Below are 23,343 nucleotides of genomic sequence, written 5' to 3' on the forward strand. Positions count from 1 at the left end.
AATTACTAAAAATTTAACTATTTTATGTATATTTTTAAATGTATTTAATTATTATCTATTTATTTTTTGCTACAGAAATACAAAAATACAATAGTGTAACAAACAACCCCGAAAAAAAAATGATAAATCAACAATTAATTAATGTAACCAAACAAGCAAAACCCAACAAACAATATTTATATCAGAAAAGATATGTAAATTTGTTTTTATGTGAAATCTCAGGGCAAAACAAATCAAAGTATTTAATGTTGTGAGGAAGTCTGGAGTTAATGTTGACAGCACGATTTTTTTAAGTGGATTAAATTATTGGTGGGGACATTTTAATGGTCGGAGGATATTGGTGAGGACACATCCCCTCTGTCCACCCTAAATCTACGCCCCTGGACAGAAGAGTTCAAGGTGGAGGTGGGTCTGCATCAAGGATCGGCTCTGAGCCCGTTCTTGTTTGCTATTGTGATGGACAGAATGAGAGACGTGGTTAGACAGGAGTTTCCATGGACAATAGTGCTTGCAGATGACATTGTGCTTTGTAGAGAAGGCAGGAAACAGGTGGAGGAAAATCTAGAGAGGTGGAAGTACGCTCTGGAAAGAAGAGAAATGAAGGTTAGCCGTAGTTAGACGGAATACATGTGTGTGAATGAGAGGAAACTAAGTGGAATGGTAAGGCTACAGGGAGCAGAGGTAATGAAGGTGCAGGACTTTAAGTACTTAGGGTCAACGGTCCAGAGCAATGGAGAGTGTGGAAAGGAGGTGAAGAGGCCTGTACAGACAGGTTGGAATGGGTGGAAAAAAGTGTCAGGTGTGTTGTGTGACAAAAAAGTATCAGCGAGAGTGAATGGAAGGGTGTTCAAGACAGTGGTGAGACCAGCGATGCTTTACGGCTTAGAGACAGTGACACTGAAGAAAAGAGCTAGAGGTAGCAGCAATGAAGATGTTGAGGTTCTCTTTGGGATTGACAAGGATGGATAGGATTAAGAATGAGTTCATCAGAGGATGGATGAATGTTAGATGTTTTGGAGATAAAGTCAGAGAGGCCAGATTGAGGTGGTTTGGACATGTTCAGAGGAGAGATGGTGAATTTATCAGTAGAAGGATGCTGAGGTTGGAACTGCCAGGCAGGAGGTCTAGAGGAAGACCAAAGATAATATTTATGGATGCAGTGAGAGAGGACATGAAGTTAGTTGGTTTGATAGAAGAGAATACAGAGGATAGGGTTAGACAAGGGCAGATGATTCGCTGTGGCGACACCTGAAAGGGTATAGCCGAAAGACAAAGAAGAATGTATCACTCAGTGGAAAAGTCTCTGTAAAACTTGATGTAATTTTTTATTGTGTTATTATTACTAGTATTATTTATTCATTCATCTTCTTAACCTATATGTAAAGGGGCATCGGGGGGCCTGAGGCCTATCCCAGGAGACTTTGGGCACAAGGCAAGGCACACCCTGCCAATCCATTGCAGGACACACACACACACACACAAACACAAACACCCGCCCACAAAAGGTGTTATTCAGGAATGCCAATTAGTCTATTCTGCATGTCTTTGGACTAAAAACGTACAGAGTTTTGGTCTTGCTTTCCTGAGAAGGTCTGCATGAGAACCAGTTTTACAAAATGCACTTGACAATACTGTTCTTGCAAGAATTATTCCAGGAAGGCTGACCTTTGTGTCTTAAAATAATAACTGACTGTTGTTGTTGTTGATACATAATTACCTAATGCCATATATGTTATTTTATCATTTTGAAAAAAGAAAATCTGTATTGTTCTAGAATGTAGAAAATAAAACGGTAAAAAGTCTCAGGACAATTTTTTTTTCTTATTTTGCCTTTCCCCAGTAAAATGAGCACACACACACACACACACACCCCATTTGATTTAACACAAACTACTCTGGAGGTTCAATTCATTTCCATATTTTCTTTAACAATAGACTAAACTGTTTACTTGAGTCCCATGTGAACGTGGATTTACTTTGTATTTACAAATCAGCATTGGATTTCATTTCGGTTTTACTGTTAAGAGCAATATTATGATTAACAGCAGGACTGCAGTTAGTTGCAACCTTAATATTCCATCCATTAGTAAAAAAAAAAAAAAAAAAAAAGACTAAATTGGCAGCTTAATGGTTAAGCATCTAATTTATGCGTGTAAAATTATACAAAAGCCCTTTGTGATATTGCATCTCATTACAGACACGCAGTTACACAATTCATCCTCTGACCCAAGGTGTTAGTACTGTATATATGAAAAAGCTTGCACTGTACTTGTACAATGTGTGTGTATAATGGTGTTTAGTTGTGGGATTAAAAATTTAAAGCGTTCTAAAATTAAGGTCCTGTTACTCAAAACGACGTCAGCAAATCTAAATGAAAATGCTCGAACTAGCAGTAATAATAAATCTAAACCATTTCTGGTTCAAAGAACCTCTTCTGCTGGCAGCCAGGGTCTAATGGCAGGAGGAAAGGTGCGGCTCATCATAAACTATTCCCTGTCTCTGTCTCTTTCTCGCTCATAAAGATGGTCAGTCAAGGTGCATCTCCTATCAGCGTGCTCCAGATGTGGGCCTGGCATCGTATAATGACAGGATTCATTGGCCATTTGGAAGTAAATCTAGTCTGATTGAGCAAAGGGCTTGCGTAATTGCAGTCGTAAGCATTTAGACGGAGCGGAGCTTTGTGTCGTGAGAGATGCTCAGTTAGAGACGGCTTTTCATCCTGTGCTGCTGATTCGACAATCTCGAACACTGAAGCCTGGAGAGTGTGTAGCTTCAATCCGCCGTTCTGCCACACGCTGCGAAACGGGTTACAGGTTCTTAAAAGAACAGCTGTATTCCCTAATCCCTACTCTTGCTTAAACACACTCTACGTACGTATGTGATAAAATGCTTTACACATCAGGTCCACTGTCAAATATCATTTTTATTTTACTTTTATTTGTTTGTTGTTGTTTTTTTAACAAAAAACTAAAATGGTGACATTTCACATAGATGTAAAAGCTTCACCAGGACACACACTTGTCTCTGTTCTTGGTTACATTCTCTCCATGATACTTCATCTGTTCACTGTATACTGTATGTCACAGAGACTGACATAACCAGTACAAGATGATGCTGCCCTCTAGTGGAGGCAAAAGCATAATACAATTTGTTCCCACCATTTAGTGTATGAGAATAAAATCATACATATCAGATGTGCTGTTAAAAAAAAGAGAATCAATAACAGGAAAGGCACGGAGGGCACGTAAGAAAGTATTTCATGGGTAAAAGATGATTTAAACTAAAGATGAGGGAGATCAAGACCAGAAGATGGTAGTAATAAAGGTAATGGTGGTAATGCAACATCGCGGATGCCAACCGCTGCTAAACATAATGAAGACAAGCCAAGAAGTCATGTGGATGCTGCAGTTCCAGAACTTTTATGCTTCCCTGAATTCTCAAGCTCTTAGTGCACAAGCTTTTCTGAAACACTCGACCATCCATCTGACATTTAAACCAGTCATCAGTCAGGTTCTGGTTTTTAAGAAACTCATCATTCCAGAGTTTGCAATCCAATTAGCTTTTGAAATTTTACTAAATATCAACCTTGTTCAGGAATCTTAAACAATCAAGTGCATTCTGTTCATGCACAATCATGAACAAGCTATTTTGAAACTCTTACCTAAACACATGAACATACTATTCTTGATATTACAGATATTCTATTCTGGAACACGTAACCAGTTATTAACCAGTATTTTACTCTAGAACTTCCAGCCAATCATTGTGCATTCCAATCTGGAAGTCTAATCTGATCTTACATACATAACGGAATTTTCAACCAAACCTGTTTTGTGTCATTCTGAAACTCCTACTGTAGACATTTTATTCTGTAACTGTAAGCCAATCATGTGCAATCAATTTGACAACTCTCCAATCATCTTAGCTGATCATCAACATTCTATTTTGGAACTTTGGAACTGGTCTGTCCTAAAACTCTCAGCCAACCATCAACCTTCTGGAGATCTTCAACCCCTAACCATTTAAGCCCATTCTATCCTAGACCATTCAGCCCTTTGTTCACAAAGTGTTCCGAAGGTAGACTATTTTTGGGAACAATTAATCTTGTGTATTGTGGAGTTCTGGAACTCTATTCTTCTTTAAGCTAATCATCAGTTATGAGCATCATCAATTATGAGCATTTTTATGAGCAAAGGGCTTGCGTAATTGCAGTCGTAAACATTTAGACGGAGCGGAGCTTTGTGTCGTGAGAGCAGACAGCAGCTATGATGTTAATAGAGTTCTGGACCCAAAGTGAAACTCTCAGCCAGTCATCAGGATTCTATGCAACACCAATAATGTTCACCACAGTGTTCTGGAATGCACCATCATTCTTTGCTAGAGCTATTATTCTCTGGCCCATCATTAACTATGCAGTATTTTGATCTCAAGGCACAAATAACTACCACAGGAACAAGAGAGGAACAGGAGAACTCACATGGCATCAAGTTTCAGACTCGCTATCTGACACACCGCTCACAGTTAGGTATGTATAAGAGTCTGTGTGTGCATGTACAAACACTCAAGCAAGCATTATTTTGGGTAAACCTAGCTCTATGTGGTCATGACGATTTGCCAATGATGAGGATGCTCATGAGGAAGACCATGGCAAAGAAGATCCACATGAAGAACCTGTCCATCACCTTGGCCACCTTCTTCCACTCAGCCACTTTCAGGGACGTCAGTTTCTGCTCCCGGAAGCAGTTTGCAATGTACTCGACGTTCTTGACGAGCTTCGGGTCATCCCCGAACCCACCACTCTGTGGCCCACAAAACAGACAGGGGTCCAAGGTCAAATTTGAAGGAGGTGGCAAATCTGAAGGGTTCCTGGTTGGATCTGGCTTCTGCCTGGTCGGTTTCTGTTGACGGATCTGTTTCTGGTAGTTTGCATCTTTGTCCCGTGCTAGTGGTGAGGTGCAGCTCTCTCCAACTTCGTAGACAAAGAAGATCCTGCTCATGTAGCCGATGATAAACACTTTGGCCCAGCGAGGGACTGGTTTGGCTTCAGCACCACAGAAGTGGATGTTCATGATGAAGATGGTGAGAGAGGTGGAGGCCGTGATCATCGTCATTGTCGCAATGTAGTATTTACCTGAGTCAAGAGTATTAATAAGTTAATGTACTTTTTATTTATAATAAAAATAAATCACAAATTTTGTGTCAGGATGGTGTGTATGGAGAATCACCTATGAGCGGGACGCTCTCAGTATGTGGCATGCTCTCAGCCACCACTAGCTGGAACACAGTGAGTGCCAACAGCACGGTGACGCCTAGCGAGACCTTCTCACCTGAGTCGGCAGGTAAAAAGAAGCCAAGTGGTGCAAGGAAGGAAATGAGAAAGCAGGGCAGCAGCAGGTTGAAGATGTAGAAGGAGGAGCGTCTGCGTAGCAATAGTGTGTATGTGATGTCTGGGTACGGGTCTGAGCAGCAGCCGTACATGATCACGTTCTTGGTGGCAGGCATACCATCACACTCCCATTCCACATTCTCCACCAGGTCTGAGAGGTCTCCACTATCCATGGCCATGGTGATGTCCACCTGGGGCAAAATTCCTTAGGTTATTGTTCCAAGTTCCATCTACTTCCATTAACTTTCATTTAAGCAATCTTGCATGAGTAAGTCTTTCATGCCTACTGATGATGTCTCTAACAATACCGTATTAACCGTTTCGAACTACGAAGTGGGATCAAACACTAAAATGTCCCTGTGCATGTATAAAAAATATAAGCACTCTTATACTCTTAAAAGGCCACCTGACCATTACTCTTGAAATTAAATATCGTCTCCATATCAACTAATCAATAATTTGGTTGAAATGACTCACATCACCATGGGTTTACTGAATGTCTATGTGTGTGTGCATGTGTGTACCTGATTGCCATTATAAGTCCATGAACCAAAGGTGAGATTACACTGCTGGCTGTCGAAAGGGAAGTAGGACACGTCCACCACACATGAGCTTTTGGTGATGGCTGGAGCATCCCATGTGATCTCACCAGTGTACCTCAGCACAACATTTGTGTCCACTGGGCTAGGCAAATCTTCATCAGCTCTACACACACACAAAGACACACACACAGTTATTACAGCATACATTGTAGAGCTGATATTTATTACAAAGCAAATTTTTAATGTAAAACAGTATCATAAATAAGTGACTGTATCTGTTCATTACAGTATAGAATAATATACACTGATCCGCCATAAAATTAAAACCATTAACATTAAAACTGCCTCGGTTTTGGGTTCCCCTTGTGCCTCTGGCCCCTTGGGGCATGACTCCACAAGACCTCTGGGTTGTGCTGTGCAGGATGATAACAGTGGATCCTTCATGTGCTATGGGGTGCGTACTGTAGTGAGGCCTCCATGGATTCGACTTGATCGGCACATTTCATGGATGCTTGATCAGATTGGGATCTAGTAAGTTTGGAGGCTAAAGAGTCAGCAACTTTTGGCTCAGGTGACAGTGGTGGGGTGGGGATGGAGTGCTCTGATACCTTTCTTTTGTGGCCAGCCTTGAATTTTTTGGTGATTTATGATGTATTGGCTTTCCTGTGGGATCAGATCGGGCAGAATTGCCTTAGGCCACAGCCATGTGTGAGCCTTGGGTGCCTGTGATCCTGTCACCAGAATAGAATAGAATATTCAATTATTTGTACTGTTTTCTTCGCATTTCCCAATCAGGAAACTGGGGTCAGAGCGCAGGGTCAGCCAGCTTACAGCACCCCTGGAGCATATAGGGTTAAGGGCCTTGTTCAAGGGCTCAACAGTGGCAACTTGGTGATGCTGCGGTTCGAACCCCCGACCTTCCGATCAGTAACCCAGTAACCCACAGCCTTAACCGACTGAGCCACCACTGCCCACCAGATTGCTAATGTATAGTGTCGGTGATCAGCGTTGTTCCCATCAACTGATTAATGTTATGACTGATTGTGTATTATGTAGTATAGCATAAAATAATGTAATACGCTGTATTTTAGTGCAACACAGCACATGATTGCATAGTGTAGTGTAGTGTAGTATAGTGTAGCAGAGACATGTAAGTGACAGTGGTATAGTGGTATAGTGGAGTATTCAGTTTCTGAATGTGTGTAAAATATCTTGGTCTGATCTGCCAATGTGTGCGTTGAATGTCTTTACTTGTTGTAAAGCACTACATCGGGTCTCCACACCAGGCTGCTGGGGATGCGGATGACCTCAAGGCCATCATACTCATCTTTATCCCACTTCAGGTAGGCATCATACCAAGTCTGCCTTATCCACAGGTACGCTATAAGGACTTGGTTACGTTCGTCCTACACACACACACACACACACACACACACAAACACAATTCTGGGCGTAAATCTTGAGTTGACCTTGTAATAGTGAGATTAGCAGACTAGTGAAACACCTGGTTAGTTAGAGATCAAGATTAACACTGATGTAACTGCAGACTGTCTGTTTCTCACACACTGTGTAAAAGGAGAAACATACTCCCTTAGTATCAGGTTATTCAATGGTGCCGTTGTTAAACTACATCGACACAAACTTTAGCAAATTCTTTTAGTTTTTTTCAACAAAAACTATTCTACTGTTCTTAGTCTATGATCTCGGGCCATTCTTCACTTTATAGTACGACATTTTCACTGGATGGCTAAGTGGTTAGGACTGTCACCTTGCACCTCCAGGGTCTGTGTGCATGGAGTTTGCATGTTCTCCCTGTGCTTGTTGGGTTTCCCCTGGTACTCCGGTTTCCTCCCACAGTCCAAAGACATACAGATTAGACTAACTGGCGGTCCCAAATTGCCTGTTGTGTGTGAATGAGTGTGTGTGTGTGCCCTATCCAGGGTGTACCCCTCCTGATATAGGCTCCAGCCCCCCTGTGACCCTGTATACAGGGTAAAGCGGTATAGACAATGAGTTAGAGTAAGTATTCATTTTAGGGTTTATCTGATTCTAATGTGCTTAATTATTATCATCGTTTAATTATTATAATGTAAATAATTATATGCATGTTTATACCTGAATATTATCTAAGAGTGTGTCTTCATTTCATAAGCAGCACAGCAGGGCATGCAAGAAATGCCTGCGCGTGTGTATTTTCGCTTTATTGTTTCCTAAAGACATTTGCGAGAGACCACTTGGTCTAAAGCATGTGATGGGGACAGTGGCATGAGATTTATGTAATAGAAGTCATGCTATCTAAACTAGATCATAAGGACCAGGTTGTGGAGACATGAGCACACCATGAGACCAACAGCACTGTATGTCTTCAAGACCATGGAATCAGGACTATATCTTGGAGAACATGTCATAGACAATATGATTGTGGGGACTGTGTCATTAAGACCATAAAGAGCATAAAGTTTGCATCAAAAGGACGGTGTTGTAAGAACCTTGCATTTGAGGACAGGGTTATGGGGACGGGTCATGGGGGTTGAGTCAAACATGCTGTATAATAAGGTTTCACTATAGGATGTGTACCATAAAAGATGTTGTGAGGACCAGGTCAAGCAGGACATGTACTGTAATGGGGGACATGTTATAGGAAGTATCATTATATCATGCATGTATGTATAGTGAGGACATAATAAGGGTGTCCATGATCATTTCACATGTATTAAACTTAAGGACATAATATTACACAAGCATCTGGTCCCCAAAAATACAGCAACATAGGAATCTGTGTGTACTCACCATGTCTTTAATCTGAGACAGTGTGACCTGCAGTGTGACATTGAGTGTTTTGTCTGTGTCTTCCACGGGCCGTAGAGCGTTTGAGTAATTCTCCATGAGGTCATTTAACAGTTGATGCGCAAAGTGACCCTGGGCGGCGTGAGCCACTGGAAACCAAAAAAACATTTTTTTTTAATGCAAACTCACACACCGTCATTTACACGCTTACTCCACACTCTCTCATCTTGATGTTGTCATACAGCGGCTTGCATAAGTATTTACCCTCCCCTTGGAGGTGTATGTTACAACCTGGAATTGTAATCTACTTACAGTAGTAAATGGGATAATCTCACAAACCTACACTGAACCAGTCATTATATTGATGTGTACGGGTGAAAAATCAACATAGCTTGCTGAATTAAAAATATAAATTGCATAAGTATTTGCCCCCACTGCTATGAACCAGAACATACTGTATAGTCAACTCACAACAGAATGGAAGGATGAGAGAAGAAAACACGACACGCTTACCCTCTGTCAACAGTCGCACAAAGCACACGGCTGCAACACCGAAGCTCATGATCCAGCTCATGGAAGCATATGTAGGGAAGAAATGGATCAAAGCAGCGCTGTACACAAGCCAGCATGCTGCTAGTCAGATCATGAAACAGTGCACCGGGTGGTTTCCTTTTACTCTGTTGTTGATGTAATGGCTGTGTCCCAAATGACTGCTCAACATATAAGTGCTACGTCTAGGTCAAATGTTCCTGATATTTTGGCTCCACATGACATGACATGGCTCAGAACCGAAATAAATAAGGAATATAGAGGCATGGAAGTAGAATATCAATTAGCTCCCAGGAAGACATACCGTGCACTATAATTTACATACCTATTTTTCTAGTGCACTTCTATAAGAAGCCACAAATGACACACTGCTAAATATATACTACACTTTTGCGATTTAACTTACATACTATTACAGTTCGGGCTCGATTCCCGTCTCTGTGTGCATGGAGTGCATGTTCTCCCCATGCTTGGTGGGTTTCCTCCGGGTACTCCGGTTTCCTCCCACAGTCCAAAGATATGCAGGTTAGGCTAACTGGCCTTCCCAAATTGCCCATAGTGTGTGAATGAGAGAGAGTGTGTGTGCCCTGCGATGGATTGGCACCCTGTCTCGGGAATACAGAATAAAGCGGTATAGAAGATGAGAGTGAGTGAGTATACTATTACAATTTAGAACGTAACATACATCCTTTGTAGTGCACTTCTTTTGGAAGTTAGTGCAGGTTTGGGTTGCAGCCTAATGTTTTGATTGTCAGAAAGAGACCTCACCAGTCGCTTGTGCTTGGACGCAAGACGATATCGCATCACACCGAAACCAGATGCGGGTGCACTCCAGCCGTGCCGCCATTCAGCTGTCAATCAGCAGTAGACAGTCAATGGAGACAACACGGTGATGGAGACAGAGATAAGGAGCTAACCTGATGTCCATTTGTTTATCCAATCATTAAACTACCAGTTTATTTTTAGTATTCATTGCTTTGTCCATGTATTTTATTTTACAACTTTTTCAGAGATCCAGTGCTCTACTGTAGTGCATCAGTGTACAGAAGCTACTGATTTTCATTTTAGGTAATATATAGTTCTACCTCACACGCTCACACACTTAATAAAGAGAATTCAGAGGGGCAGCAGAGTGGCGCAGTGGGGAGTTTTGCCATCATGCAACTCGGATTATAGTCTGGACAGTCTGTCTGGATCTACTGTGCATGCTCTCTCTCTCTCTCTCTCTCTGACTTTATTCAGGGTTCTCTCATTTCCTCCCCCTCAGGTGTGAATGTGTATGTGCATAATACAATTAACAACTGTTAAATCATACCAAACAGTAAAAAAAAAAATATATATATACTACTTAAGAATATACTAGAAGTAATTATTACCTAAAGCTTCCCTCTTTAAAAACACACACACACCCCACTAAGAGCTTTATAACGCAATTTATAGAACCCTGGCACACGCGCACAGTCTCAGCACGTATTCAGAAAACCATCTGCCACCACTTATACACACCTCACTGAACCCAAATGTAACTACTTCATGCCCAAGACACTAAGAGATACACCCTGTATAGAAATGGCTGGATCTGCAAACATTTGTATAATTGCTGCTAAACCTAGTAACTGGATGTGCCACTAGCTAGCACTGAAAAATATTTATAAAATAACTTAGTCAGGTAACGTTAAAAAATATATTCCTAAAGTAATTTAGCTACATTGCAAGCTAAGTTACAAGATTTCTTCCAAAAACAACAACAAAAAAACTAGTTATTTAACTTCAGAAAATATCAAATAACTAGCTAACTACTGTATCTAATACTGGAAAATGTCAAGCTGGCCAATTAACATTTCAAATAAATTAAATAAACATTTAAAATTTTTAAAGCATTTTGTGTAAGGTATAACATGTTCCCCAATCAAAACATAAACAAAAACAAGTAAACCAAAGTAGGAAAATGTTTCCCAAACAAAACAATATGGATTTTCTAATACGGATATAATTTGGCTAGGTTTACATTTATGTTAAATAACGTTAAAAGTACCACAAGCTAGCCAGGGAACATTAGAGAATATTCCTAAAGCAAATTAGCTGATTTTGTAAACATGTAAAAACAAACAAACAAAAAATAGCTGACATTTGAAGAATATCAAAGATGAATGACATTAGAAAAATAATGTACCAAAAGCCTTCCTAGTGACATTAGGGACTTAATACTGCAGCTAACATGCAGAAATGACAACTAGCTCAGAATGGGAGTTTAAAAAAAACAAACAAACACTAAGTACAATTGAACTTGCTGTATTAGCCATGAAACATTTCTTTTTATTTCACGTTTCCTTAAAACAATAATAAATAAAAGCATTGCCACATTGCTTTAATTTATACAGACTTTAATAGCTTTATTTACAGATGAATTTGTTTTTAGATGAAATCTTTTTTTTCTCTTCTGCTGTTTCTGCAGTCAAGCCTTTGTTCAGAGAGCATGGTTCTTGTTTACATCATTAACTACTCGTTTTCTTTCTTTCTTTCTTGTTTGTTTGTATTCCAGTCTTGATCTTTTATGGTAACATTCTCTGTGTCACATGTGAGAGTTGTGTTTGTGTGTTTAAAATTTTTATTTAATTAATTTACTGGCATTGTAGAAATGAGATTCCACATAAAAGAGCTTGAGCGATTGTGCAAAACAGAGAGAGGGGCAGTTTTGGGAAATGTCCAGCATGGTGGTGAGAATTGTGTGATCAGTATGAGGAGGACTGAAGATGAAAATGATAAAGGGGAGAAGGGGAGAAATACTGTTAAGGGGAAAGGCACAATCAACTCAAAAAGGTAAAAAGAGTGAGAGATGGCGACATTAAATAAAAAGACCATATATATATGGTGAGAAAACGGAGACATGAATAGGTGAGGGTTTTAGGAAGGGACTGCAATGTAAAATGGACAGAGAGAGAGAGAGATGGAAGGGGCTTGTAGGTGCAGTGGGTTGGGGGGGTCAAGGTGCAATTTATCCATATAGGAAGTGAATCCGACTGGGACATGGGTGGAGTCAGGGGTGTGGAAAAATCTGAATATCGGGACGTGGGTGTTGATCATGGTGCTGCCAGTTCAGTTGCTAAGCAACAACTCCGTTGCCGTCTCCACGTCCCAGGATTTTGACGACAGTGCCACTATTACTGCGTTCTAAAAAAAAAAAGTACGGAAGAAGACATCAGGTTTATGCCACATTAGTTTGTGTGTGTGTGTGTTAAAAAACCCAACAAGACTATAAGATATAAATAGATGTGTTCAACAAGAAACCATAAACTGCACATGATACTTACTTTATCAAAACCCATAGCACAGAGTTTGTCTATTTTACGTGTGTAGTCTGGACTGGAGACTGGTGCACCTGCGTAAACGTGTGACCAGAGCCGAGCCGTCTGCTTAAACATCTCTGGGTTCTGCTTATACTAAATACACACAACCATGCAGTATGTTACTCAGAAATGAAGCCAAATTATATTTCCTTTTTAAATAAAAACAACTGACATTTACAGAAGACTTCAAGTGCAGTAACGGTGATGAGACTTTCAGCCGCAATAAAACATTTAAATAATGCAACTTTATTATTATTATTTTTTTTTTTATAAGAAAAGTGTATATTCGTTAATCAGCTGAGATGGAACGCCTGATGCTTAAAAATTGAGAGATAGGTTGCCAATTTGTGGAAGAGACGCATCTTCTGTGGGAACTTTACACACAATTATTCATCAATGCCACTTGCACATTACAGGAACTCGTCGAACTCGTACAGTCAAGACCACGGTGCCAGCTATTTCTACCATATTTGGGCCATTAAGGGAGTTCCTGGGAGGCCAGCGTTTCAGACATGAAGGCAGTCCGATCAAGGCTCCAGGGTACTAAGAAAACTCTGGAATAAGTGCTTTAAGTACTTTCATAACTGTGTTCTGTCTTGGGCACAATCAAAAGTCACAGTTTGACTTGAATGCTCCTTGTACACTTCATACATCCTCTAGATCTATTCATGGTCACAACTAATTTTGTATGTTTAAAAAAAAAATACATCCATTTATTTATATCAGCACTGCTGCTATTATATAAGTAAAATCGATACCTTGTGACCAATCAGGATCAAGTGTGTAGAGAAATAGTTTAGTATTGTAACGGAATTATCTCATATATATATATATATATATATATATATATATACATAAAAAAAATCTCTTTCTCATAGATCTGATATTAATGTGTTAAATCTTCCATGCTGCTCCCTTCCTGTCTGCTCTTGGACCTGTTCTTAAGGTGCTAATGCTCCCACGCTCACCTTCTCATTCTCTCTTTATGTCTCTCTCTCACTCTCTCTCTCCCCCCCTTAACTTGAGCAACCTTTCCTTGTTCAACTCTGGACGAACATCTGTCCAACTTTCACTCTTTTTTTCTTCACGATTTCACTAGAACATTTTATAGCTCTATTTTTTGCGGTTGATAAACAGAGATCTTTGACAGACAACCTGAGTCTCTCCTGGCCGTTATCCAAGCACAGAGACAGACCGAACGACTCGCTTATTCAACTACGCAACTTTAAAACTTCACAAGTATATACATTAGTATATTTATATGATAAATAATAAATAAGCTCACCTGATTGGCCACCACTGCATCCTGTGGATCGTCTGGTTCAGCTGCTGCCAATAACGCCTGTAGGGACAGCAGCACTGTCCGGAGTGTCATGGCCGCCGCCCTAACACACAACCCGAGAGTCTTACGTTTTACCAACATAATTGCCACAAATACAAAATGCCAGTTACAAAATAATCATCATTTTAGGAAATAATAAAACACAAGAATAAAGGTTTGAGCTTTCTCTTTAGTTGGCCCTGTATCCAGACACACACACACAGTATTACAAGTCTCTAACATAAGACACTAGCCCAGAGACTTACCACTGGTCCTTTAAAATATCCAGACATATGGCACCAGTTACTGAGCTGATGTTGGGATGCCAGATCTTTGTAATAAACCGTACCTGACGAAAAGAGAGAAAAAGAGAATGGGGTAGAAATTATGTCATTTCCAAATACAACAATACATTAACGTGTTTATAATTGGGTATAACAGGTAATAATCATAACCAATGAACACAGCGCAATAAATTCTTGTCAGATACAGAACCAAATACTTTCCACATTGATAAGAAACCTCCACCATGTTACTGTGACCATCGTGTTTGCGTGTTACTACCCTGCTTGTCATTTGCGATGACAAGCAAGATCTGTCTTCTCGGGTGCTCTTTGGCGCTACGTTAGCTAGTAATCCATACTTAGCTCTCTCTCTCTCACACACACAGCAGGAGGATGTTTCGTCTGGCTGCTTGTTTCCCCTGTTCATGTATATATTTGTGCATTCCTCTTAGTTCCTAAAATTCTATTTTTTTTTAAAGAATATGAACTCTTTGTTTATTTGCAACCTAACAATCTTTATAAAAATGAGTACATCATACAAACTAATTGATGTAGATAAGAGTTTAAAAGTATTTTCTGCAGCGGTTTTACATTGGCAAATTTGAGGTTGACATTTGTCACTATTAAGAAAAATATCCAAGAAAAATAAAATCCTTTATTTTTTTTTTTCTTGAAAGCAATTACTATAGTTACTTGGTATTTATCGATACATATAATAAAACTAAAGTTGGCATGTACATTAAAGATATTTTCACAACAATAATTTTGGGAGACGTAAGATTTGTAAGAGAACACATCAAGATGGTTTTAGGGATTTTTGTCCGTCTGTCTGATTTATTTGGCTGAGCTTGACGTGACATATAGGCTTTGTTTCATTGCAATCGGCCCACGGGAAAAGAAGATATTTTGTTATTTAAATGGAAAATGCCCTTATTTAAAAAAAATTATAGTGTACTTTTATTACCACAGATGGCGCTGGGCGTATTCTTAACTTGCTAATAACTGACAGAATAAGAAATCAAAAAATTATAAAAATAATAAAAAATAATAAATAAATTCAACCTAAAATCGTAAGTTCATTTCAAAATTTAACAGAAGGCTCTGTACATTTTTAAATATGCGCTTATGAGTGTGCAACAAAAATCTACTTAATGAGCGTGATCTTGCGCCTTTACACCACATTCTCTAGAATAAATACAACTTTCAAACAAATACATTACTTAATTGACTTGGCTTGCAGAAATCGGATCTATAGAATTTGCACTGTGATTTGGATAATATTGCTGTTTGGAAGGTTTGATTGTCCTTATTTGATGAGGCCTGAAATGCAGATTTTCAGGGAACTGACTTTGTGACTTGGATTTCTTTGTACAATACCTACTTATTAATACTTGACAGTTTGTGATTTGGCGTTATTTTGGGGTATTCCAAGTCACGGGCACAGCTAGTTACATACACTTATCTAAAGGATTATTAGGAACACCTGTTCAATTTCTCATTAATGCAATTATCTAATGAACCAATCACATGGCAGTTGCTTCAATGCATTTAGGGGTGTGGTCCTGGTCAAGACAATCTCCTGAACTCCAAACTGAATGTCAGAATGGGAAGGAAAGGTGATTTAAGCAATTTTGAGTGTGGCATGGTTGTTGGTGCCAGATGGGCCAGTCTGAGTATTTCACAATCTGCAGAGTTACTGGGATTTTCACGCACAACCATTTCTAGGGTTTACAAAGAATGGTGTGAAAAGGAAAAAACATCCAGTATGCGGCAGTCCTGTGGGTGAAAAAAGGAGAATGGGCCGACTGATACAAGCTGATAGAAGAGTAACTTTGACTGAAATAACCACTCGTTACAACCGAGGTATGCAGCAAAGCATTTGTAAAGCTACAACACGCACAACCTTGAGGCGGATGGGTTACAACAGCAGAAGACCCCACCGGGTACCACTCATCTCCACTACAAATAGGAAAAAGAGGCTACAATTTTCACGAGCTCACCAAAATTGGACAGTTGAAGACTGGAAAAATGTTGCCTGGTCTGATGAGTCTCGATTTCTGTTGAGACATTCAAATGGTAGAGTCAGAATTTGGCGTAAACAGAATGAGAACATGGATCCATCATGCCTTGTTACCACTGTGCAGGCTGGTGGTGGTGGTGTAATGGGGATGTTTTCTTGACACACTTTTCCTTGGCATCGTTTAAATGCCATGGGCTACCTGAGCATTGTTTCTGACCATGTCCATCCCTTCATGACCACCATGTACCCATCCTCTGATGGCTACTTCCAGCAGGATAATGCACCATGTCACAAAGCTCGAATCATTTCAAATTGGTTTTTTGAACATGACAATAAGTTCACTGTACTAAAATGACCCCCACAGTCACCAGATATCAACCCAATAGAGCATCTTTGGGATGTGGTGGAACGGGAGCTTCGTGCCCTGGATGTGCATCCCACAAATCTTCATCAACTGCAAGATGCTATCCTATCAGTATGGGCCAACATTTCTAAAGAATGCTTTCAGCACCTTGTTGAAGGCAAAAGGGGGGTCAAACACCGTATTAGTAAGGTGTTCCTAATAATCCTTTAGGTGAGTGTATATACTCTTGATGGAGAGGGTGTAAGGATTGCAATGATATATGAAAACTGACACTACAGCATGAAAACATACATTAAAGATAAACTCTGGCAGATGTCTTCCATGGCAGGTCTTAAAGGACAATCGAATATAAAAACAGTAGTATCATTATTGGCACCAATAATGTTTTTTTTCCCCAACATTATTGTGTTTCAGTTTTTAAATTCCTAACACACACACACACACGCACACACACACACACACACACACACACAGGAATGCTTATCAAATCTAACCAAACCAGATCAGCTTGGCCCTCGCTCTCTCACACATACCTTCGGAGGATTGAAGGGATATGTTTCTGGAATTTTAATTTCTAGCTGGTATCGACCACCTGACAAGAAAAAAAAAAAAATCATACAGAGCACAAAAATTTGAGAAACACTAAACCGAGATATTCACAAGACAGATCAAAATTCCAAAGTCCAAGCTAACGTTTTTTCAACCCGAATTTCAAGAAAAGTGGGGAGGTTTAATAAAATTTAAATAAAATGAAAACTAAAAGACAAATAGATGAAATAGCATGTTTAAATTTACTCCTTTAATTTTATGCACAAAATGAGATCATTTCAAATTTGATGCCTGCTACAGGTCTCAAAAAGTTGGGATGGGGCTTCTTCACCATGTTGTAGCACCTCCTCTTCCTTCCAAAACAGTTTGAAGACGTCTGGGCATTGAGGTTATGAGTTTGTGGAGTTTTGGTGAAGTTCTTTCCTGATATAGGTTCTGAAGCTTCTGAAGAGTTAATTCTTCTTTTTGACATATATTTTGTTTAATGATGCGCCAAATGTTCTCTATAGGTAAGAGATCTGGACTGCAGGAAGGCCAATTTAGCACCCTGACTCTTCTACCATGAAGCCATGCTGTTGTAATAGCTGTTGTATGTGGTTTTGCATTGTCCTGCTGAAATACACAAGATGTCCCTGAAATAGATGTCATCTAAAACCTTTATATATCCATAGTGCCTTCCGAAACACACAAGCTGAACATACCATGTGCACTTACGCAACCCGTACCATCAGAGATGCGGGCTTTTAAACTGAACACTGATAACACACTGAAAGGTATCCCTCCTCTTTAGCGCGGGGGACACAGTGTCTGTGATTTTCAACAAAAATGTCAAATTCAGACTCGTCTGATCATAGAACACTTTTCAACTTTAAATGAGCCTTGGACCACAGGACACGACATTGCTCCTTGGCCATGTTCACATATACTGTAGCTTTCTTTTTGCATGATGGAGCTTTAGTTGGTATCTGCAAATGGCAGGGAGGATTGTGTTTACCGACAGTGGTTTCTGGAAGTATTCCTGGACCCATTTAGTAATGTTAATGACACAAATCTTGCTGATGAGTGATGCAGTGTCGACTGAGGGCCAGAAGTTCTTACCTTGTCCCTTACACACAGATTTCTCCACTTTCTCAGAATCTTTTGATGAAGATGATGAGATTTACAAAGACTTAAATTTTTTTAAGACTAAATTTTTTTACAGACTTGTTCACAGACTGGAGAGCCTCTACCCATCTTTACTTCTCAAAGACTATGCCTCTCTAAGACATGGCTTTTAGAGCTAATCATGTTACAGACCTGATGTCATGCAGGGCAACAGCATGTCAACTTAATTAGTTGCTAGATGTTGTCTCCAGCTGAAACTTTTCAAAATTCCTTGCTTTTTCAGCCCTTTGTTGCCCCTGTGCCAACTTTTTTAAGACCTGTAGCAGGCATGAATTTTGAATTTTGTGGATAAAAGTTAAACATTTCTTATATTCTTTATGTTCATGTGATCTGAAAGGCTTTTAGCTTTTATTTTATTTAAATTTGAAAACATCACAACATTTCCGTAATTCAGGTTGTATTTAAAGATTATGAAAATGCTAGAATGTTAAAAGATGTTTCTCTTTTCTTTTTTTTTTGGCTTGGTTCCAGATACAAATCGCAACCCGCACCACAAACTGTCTTCTATGGTTTGGCAAAATTATTGTTAAACTGATGTAATCTGAACAATCAGATTAACCACAAAGCAATCTGCAGTACTTGCCTTCGTAAGGTGTGTCGGGCGGTCCCGCAATCTCCCCTTTTAGTTCCGTGAAGTTCTCATCCACCAGGTCGACTTTAATCTGGTTTTTACTTGTCTGTGGAAAAAAAAAAAAAAGAAACTGCTTTTTTTTGCTTTTAGATTTTTTATGCGATTCCTTAAACTGATCAGGTATCCAGAGGCACTTGAAGCTCGACATCCTGGAGAGCAAAAACTGGTCATGCTGTCTAGGTGGGAGGGACATATTTTGTATTAACCTGCCAACCCCAGCAATATGAGCCAATTACAGAGAGAAAGAAAGAGAAAGCAGAAGAGCACTTTCCACCTGTGTGTAACACCTGGTTCCTACTTTCATGACTTTTACTATAAATTAAGACATCATCACCCTAAGACTGGTGTGTGTCTGGGTGATCTGTAGTGATTCACAGCCTGATACCACGGGTTTCCAATTTATTTTTAACTTTCTCAGAAATCTGTGGTAGAGCCACAGCTTATGATTTGTGGCATTCCGTATTCAATCGTAGCTACCCAAGGAGCTGTGGAGACCTACTGTACATCCAGGCCTACACAAACAGGAAGTAAACAGAAACTTTGAACAAAAGTTAACAATAAAATTGTCTTGGAACTGCTATGACACTACAGCAACAGCTATGATGTGCTATGATTCATCACTGTCGCTGTGGCTGTTCTGTGTCGCATCACAGCATAGGACTGTGACACACTGTATGTGTAGACTCTCATAAAGCTACTTGTGAGTAATCGCTGTTTTCCGCAGACTTTACAAAATCTTCAGCTCCTTTACTTTGTTTTTGCACCACCATATTTCACCTTATCTTTGCCTTAGCACTTTGCAAGGTAAGCCATTGCTAAGGACGACAGAGTGGCATGAGCCAAGTCAATTTTGAAGCCCTAGCAATTCATAGTGAAAATCATGAAAGAGGAAACTGGACGTTACCCTGCACTGTGACACAACCTGAGCAGAAACTATGTGGCTGGCTGGCTTTTTTTTTTTTTTTAACAAAAAGCCACCTTTATTGTTACATTTACTTAACAGTACAGCAAAGTTCTTTTTGTATTGAAGAGAGAAACCTGGGGTCAGAGAGCAGACTTGCCGTAGTTGGGCCTTTGAGCAAGGCCCTTACCCTGGCTGCTCCAGGGGCGCGGTAAAAATGGCTGATCCTGCACTCTGACACTTGCCTTCAAAAAATAAATAAATAAAAAAATTTGAAAAAAAAAAAAAGAATAAGCAAAGAATAGAAATTCACTGTGCAGTAATGTACATCAAGATTTTTAAAAAGCATGATCGCATCCTTTTAATTGTAACCATTTCATGTACACAGTTTGAAAATTGTCGACATGTCCAGTAAATGCACCACAACACACAACATTACAACAAATTCAGAACACTATAAAACAAACACGGAGCTCAGTGTGTGAGCAGAGAAAGCACGTGGTGCCATGGCACGGTTCTGTTTTAAATGTTTAACACAAACTGTATTTTTTGGTTGCAGCAAACGGTGGCTTTAAACGCATCATGACAACATGCGGGGGCATGTTTGGAGTGACACTAAAGACATTTTCACATTATGGCCCCAGGATTGTTTCGAAGAACATTTTAACCTCAAAGTCTGGATTATTTTGATTAGTGTGAACACAATCATTCCAGACTCAGAAACAGTGCCCAAGGCTGCATGAAGAAGGTACGGGGTACTCAGCCACGAACTAAGTCAGATAATGGAAGCCAATTATACCCAAGCACGGATGTGGACCACTATGTAGACACTACATCGTTTGTCTCCTCATGAATATCTTGCCCTCTGACCTACGCAGCCGTAGCTGATGAAGTAGGAAGGCATGCAGGTGTGTCACTTTTGATGCCCGCCCCCCACCAAACAAAAAGATCAATAATATTAGGATAGGCCACAAAGGATAGACTTAGTTGCTGTCTTCTTATCTTGTGTTTAATGCATTCTCACAAACCAAGTAGGCACATACTGCCACCTGCTGTATTGGAGAATAAAAATAGTAAGTGTGTACCCAAGTTGTTGTTGGTCTTTCGGCTGCTCCTGGCAAGGGGTCGCCACAGCGGAATATCCAGGCAACAACTTGGCACAGGTTTTACGCCGGATGCCCTTCCTGACGCAACCCTCCTATTTAGGCACTGTGTCCAGTGGCTGGGGGTTTGGGCACTGGCTGGGAATCGAACCCGGGCCTTCCGCATGTCAGGCGAAACAACTACCACTGAACCACCAGTGCCCTAAAAGGGTACCCAAGTATGGAGAGCAAAAATAACGAGCAAATCAAATCGTGTCTGGTGTGAAAACACCTTAAAGTCACCAGAAAACGTAAGGGAAACCTATGCAGACTTTCAGATGGGGGACATCAGAGCTGTAAGGCGACATCGGTACCTGATGTGTCTCCCTGGTAGGATTCACATGTGACATCAGAAACCATTAAAAAACAAAAAACAAAAAACAAAAAAAACAGTTTAGGCCTAGTTTTGGTTACATTTATGAACACATACAGGTGTTTAGAAAAGTGAAGTGAAGTAAAAATGATCACCTCCATTATCTAATGCACTTGGACATGTATTTAGTTTGTCAGTCAGCAGCTGAGGTGACCAGCACTGACTAGTTTAACTTATAGCATATGAACATACACGAAACATATACCTGATTGTCTTTCAACATACACAATTTCATTAAAACCATATAAATCAGGTCAGTTTGTTGTCAGGTCGGCCTTGCTTCCTTAAACATTAGCTTAGCTTAGCCTAGCTTGCAGTAGAACTAAAACAAAATGTACAACAGTATGAACTTGGCAGCGTCACCCAGCACTGTTTAAAATAAATAAATAAAAAATACATTAAAAAATGGAATAATTTTCGTTAAACCAGAGACAAAATGCGTTATTTTCATTGTAAAAACGCAAGCTAAAGGTAAACCTAAGCCTTATTAGCACGAAGCTAATGCAGTAGGAAGTTAGATGTTAGCTTAGCATAGCGCTTTCCCCTCAGACAGAGCTAACGACACATGACCGCGGGGTAAATCTGTGTGTAAACTCACCTCTTCGCTTTTAAGGACTTCTTTAAATTCACGTTTTATCCTTTGCACCGCGATGTTAGCCATGCTGCTGCTCTGTGTGTGTGTGTGTGTGTGTCAACCGCTAACACACTCACACACTGCCCCTCCCCTCTGCTCTCCTCTACTCTCAAATCAGTGTGAATCGCTCCATACTAAAGGGGAAAAAACCGGTTTCACGATAAAATGTGACAAAACCATAGCATGGTTCATGATTTACCTCAGTTTCGACACTCCTTGCTTTCCAAAATACTTTATCTGTCACAACATCCATCTGTCATTAAAAAATGTTTACCTCTTAGTTACGAACGCGCCGCTGTCTAGAGATGAGCGAATCTGGGTTGAATCAGGAACTTCACAAATCCTTCTCTTCATTTACTTCGATCAGTTCAGTCCTAAGTTAGCTTGTAGCTAACGACAACATAGATAAAAACCAAGTGAAAATCACACCATTTAGTTGTTCTGAGTAGTTGTTAGCTAGAAACTATAGGAACAAGTAGCTGAGTGAGCTGTTTAGGAAACATAAGAGACTTAAAATCATGGGTTCTGATTCATTCGGAACCGTGAGATTCTGCCTGTGATTCCGTCTGAATCATAACGGATCCGAGAGACTCAGTGTGTGAGATTCATAAGTCCTAGGATTCTAGGGATTTCAATTCATTTTTCAATTCAATTTTATTTGTATAGCGCTTTTAACAATTTGTGACTCGGATCTGTTCAACGAGTGATTCATCTCTACCGCTGTCTTTGTCAGAAGTGAATCTTTGTCCTCGTAGGGCTGCTTTCAGGGTACCAAACATGTGAAAGTCCAATGAACTTCAGGGAGGGATCAGGACTGCTTTAAAACCTCAAAATGAAGTTCAAATTTAGGCGTTTAGCAGATGCTCTTATCCATCTTCATGCAAGATCACAATGCCCTCGTTTTGGGCTTCCGCTCTTCAATTACACTCTCCAGTAATGAGCACTGTTCATTTGTTTAACCTGTTTCCGGATAATGTTCAATACTGGCCATTGAGAATCCTAGAAAATTGCAAGCATTGATCAATTTTCCAGCTGATTGTTGACTTTTGAGCTTTTTCTCAGTCAGCGATTGAAGATGTTTCTGCTCCATTTACACTCTGGCTCATAGTGATGAATCCATGTCTTGTCACCAGTAATGATTCTCTTAAAGAAACCTTCTCCTTCCTTAGAGTTTTCTTTGCAGATATCCAAACACCTCTGTTTATGCCTTTTTGTGAGTTGTTACGGCACCAGGTACACCATCAGGAACACATAAATATATTTAAAAAAAAGATGATTTTGCTTGCACTGCAGCCAATGAACTGATGTAACAGGTTTACCCCTGCACAGTAGTGACTGGGAAGACAGTA

General features: G+C 39.9%; 2 protein-coding genes across 2 annotated transcripts; both read right to left on the reverse strand.

Moving 5' to 3' along the window:
* Window positions 1–4,601: 4,601 nt before the first annotated feature.
* On the reverse strand, window positions 4,602–9,289 carry LOC128544890 (neuronal acetylcholine receptor subunit alpha-9-II). The gene is made up of 6 exons (XM_053515199.1): window positions 9,229–9,289; window positions 8,719–8,864; window positions 7,180–7,334; window positions 5,911–6,091; window positions 5,226–5,577; window positions 4,602–5,131 (listed from the first exon to the last, which is right to left on the reverse strand). Exons 1-6 carry the CDS (start codon window positions 9,287–9,289, stop codon window positions 4,602–4,604), a joined length of 1,425 nt encoding a protein of 474 aa, XP_053371174.1.
* A 2,262-nt stretch (window positions 9,290–11,551) lies between these two features.
* On the reverse strand, window positions 11,552–22,044 carry ube2ka (ubiquitin-conjugating enzyme E2Ka (UBC1 homolog, yeast)). Its single transcript, XM_053514017.1, has 7 exons — window positions 21,959–22,044; window positions 18,897–18,990; window positions 17,134–17,192; window positions 14,199–14,281; window positions 13,897–13,996; window positions 12,576–12,704; window positions 11,552–12,435 (listed from the first exon to the last, which is right to left on the reverse strand). The coding sequence occupies exons 1-7, from the start codon at window positions 22,019–22,021 to the stop codon at window positions 12,361–12,363; spliced, it is 603 nt and encodes a 200-aa protein (XP_053369992.1). The 5' UTR covers window positions 22,022–22,044; the 3' UTR covers window positions 11,552–12,360.
* Between the last annotated feature and the right edge of the window lie 1,299 nt (window positions 22,045–23,343).

Source organism: Clarias gariepinus, chromosome 16 (assembly GCF_024256425.1).
Source record: "Clarias gariepinus isolate MV-2021 ecotype Netherlands chromosome 16, CGAR_prim_01v2, whole genome shotgun sequence".
In the NCBI taxonomy this organism is placed as follows: Eukaryota; Metazoa; Chordata; class Actinopteri; order Siluriformes; family Clariidae; genus Clarias; species Clarias gariepinus.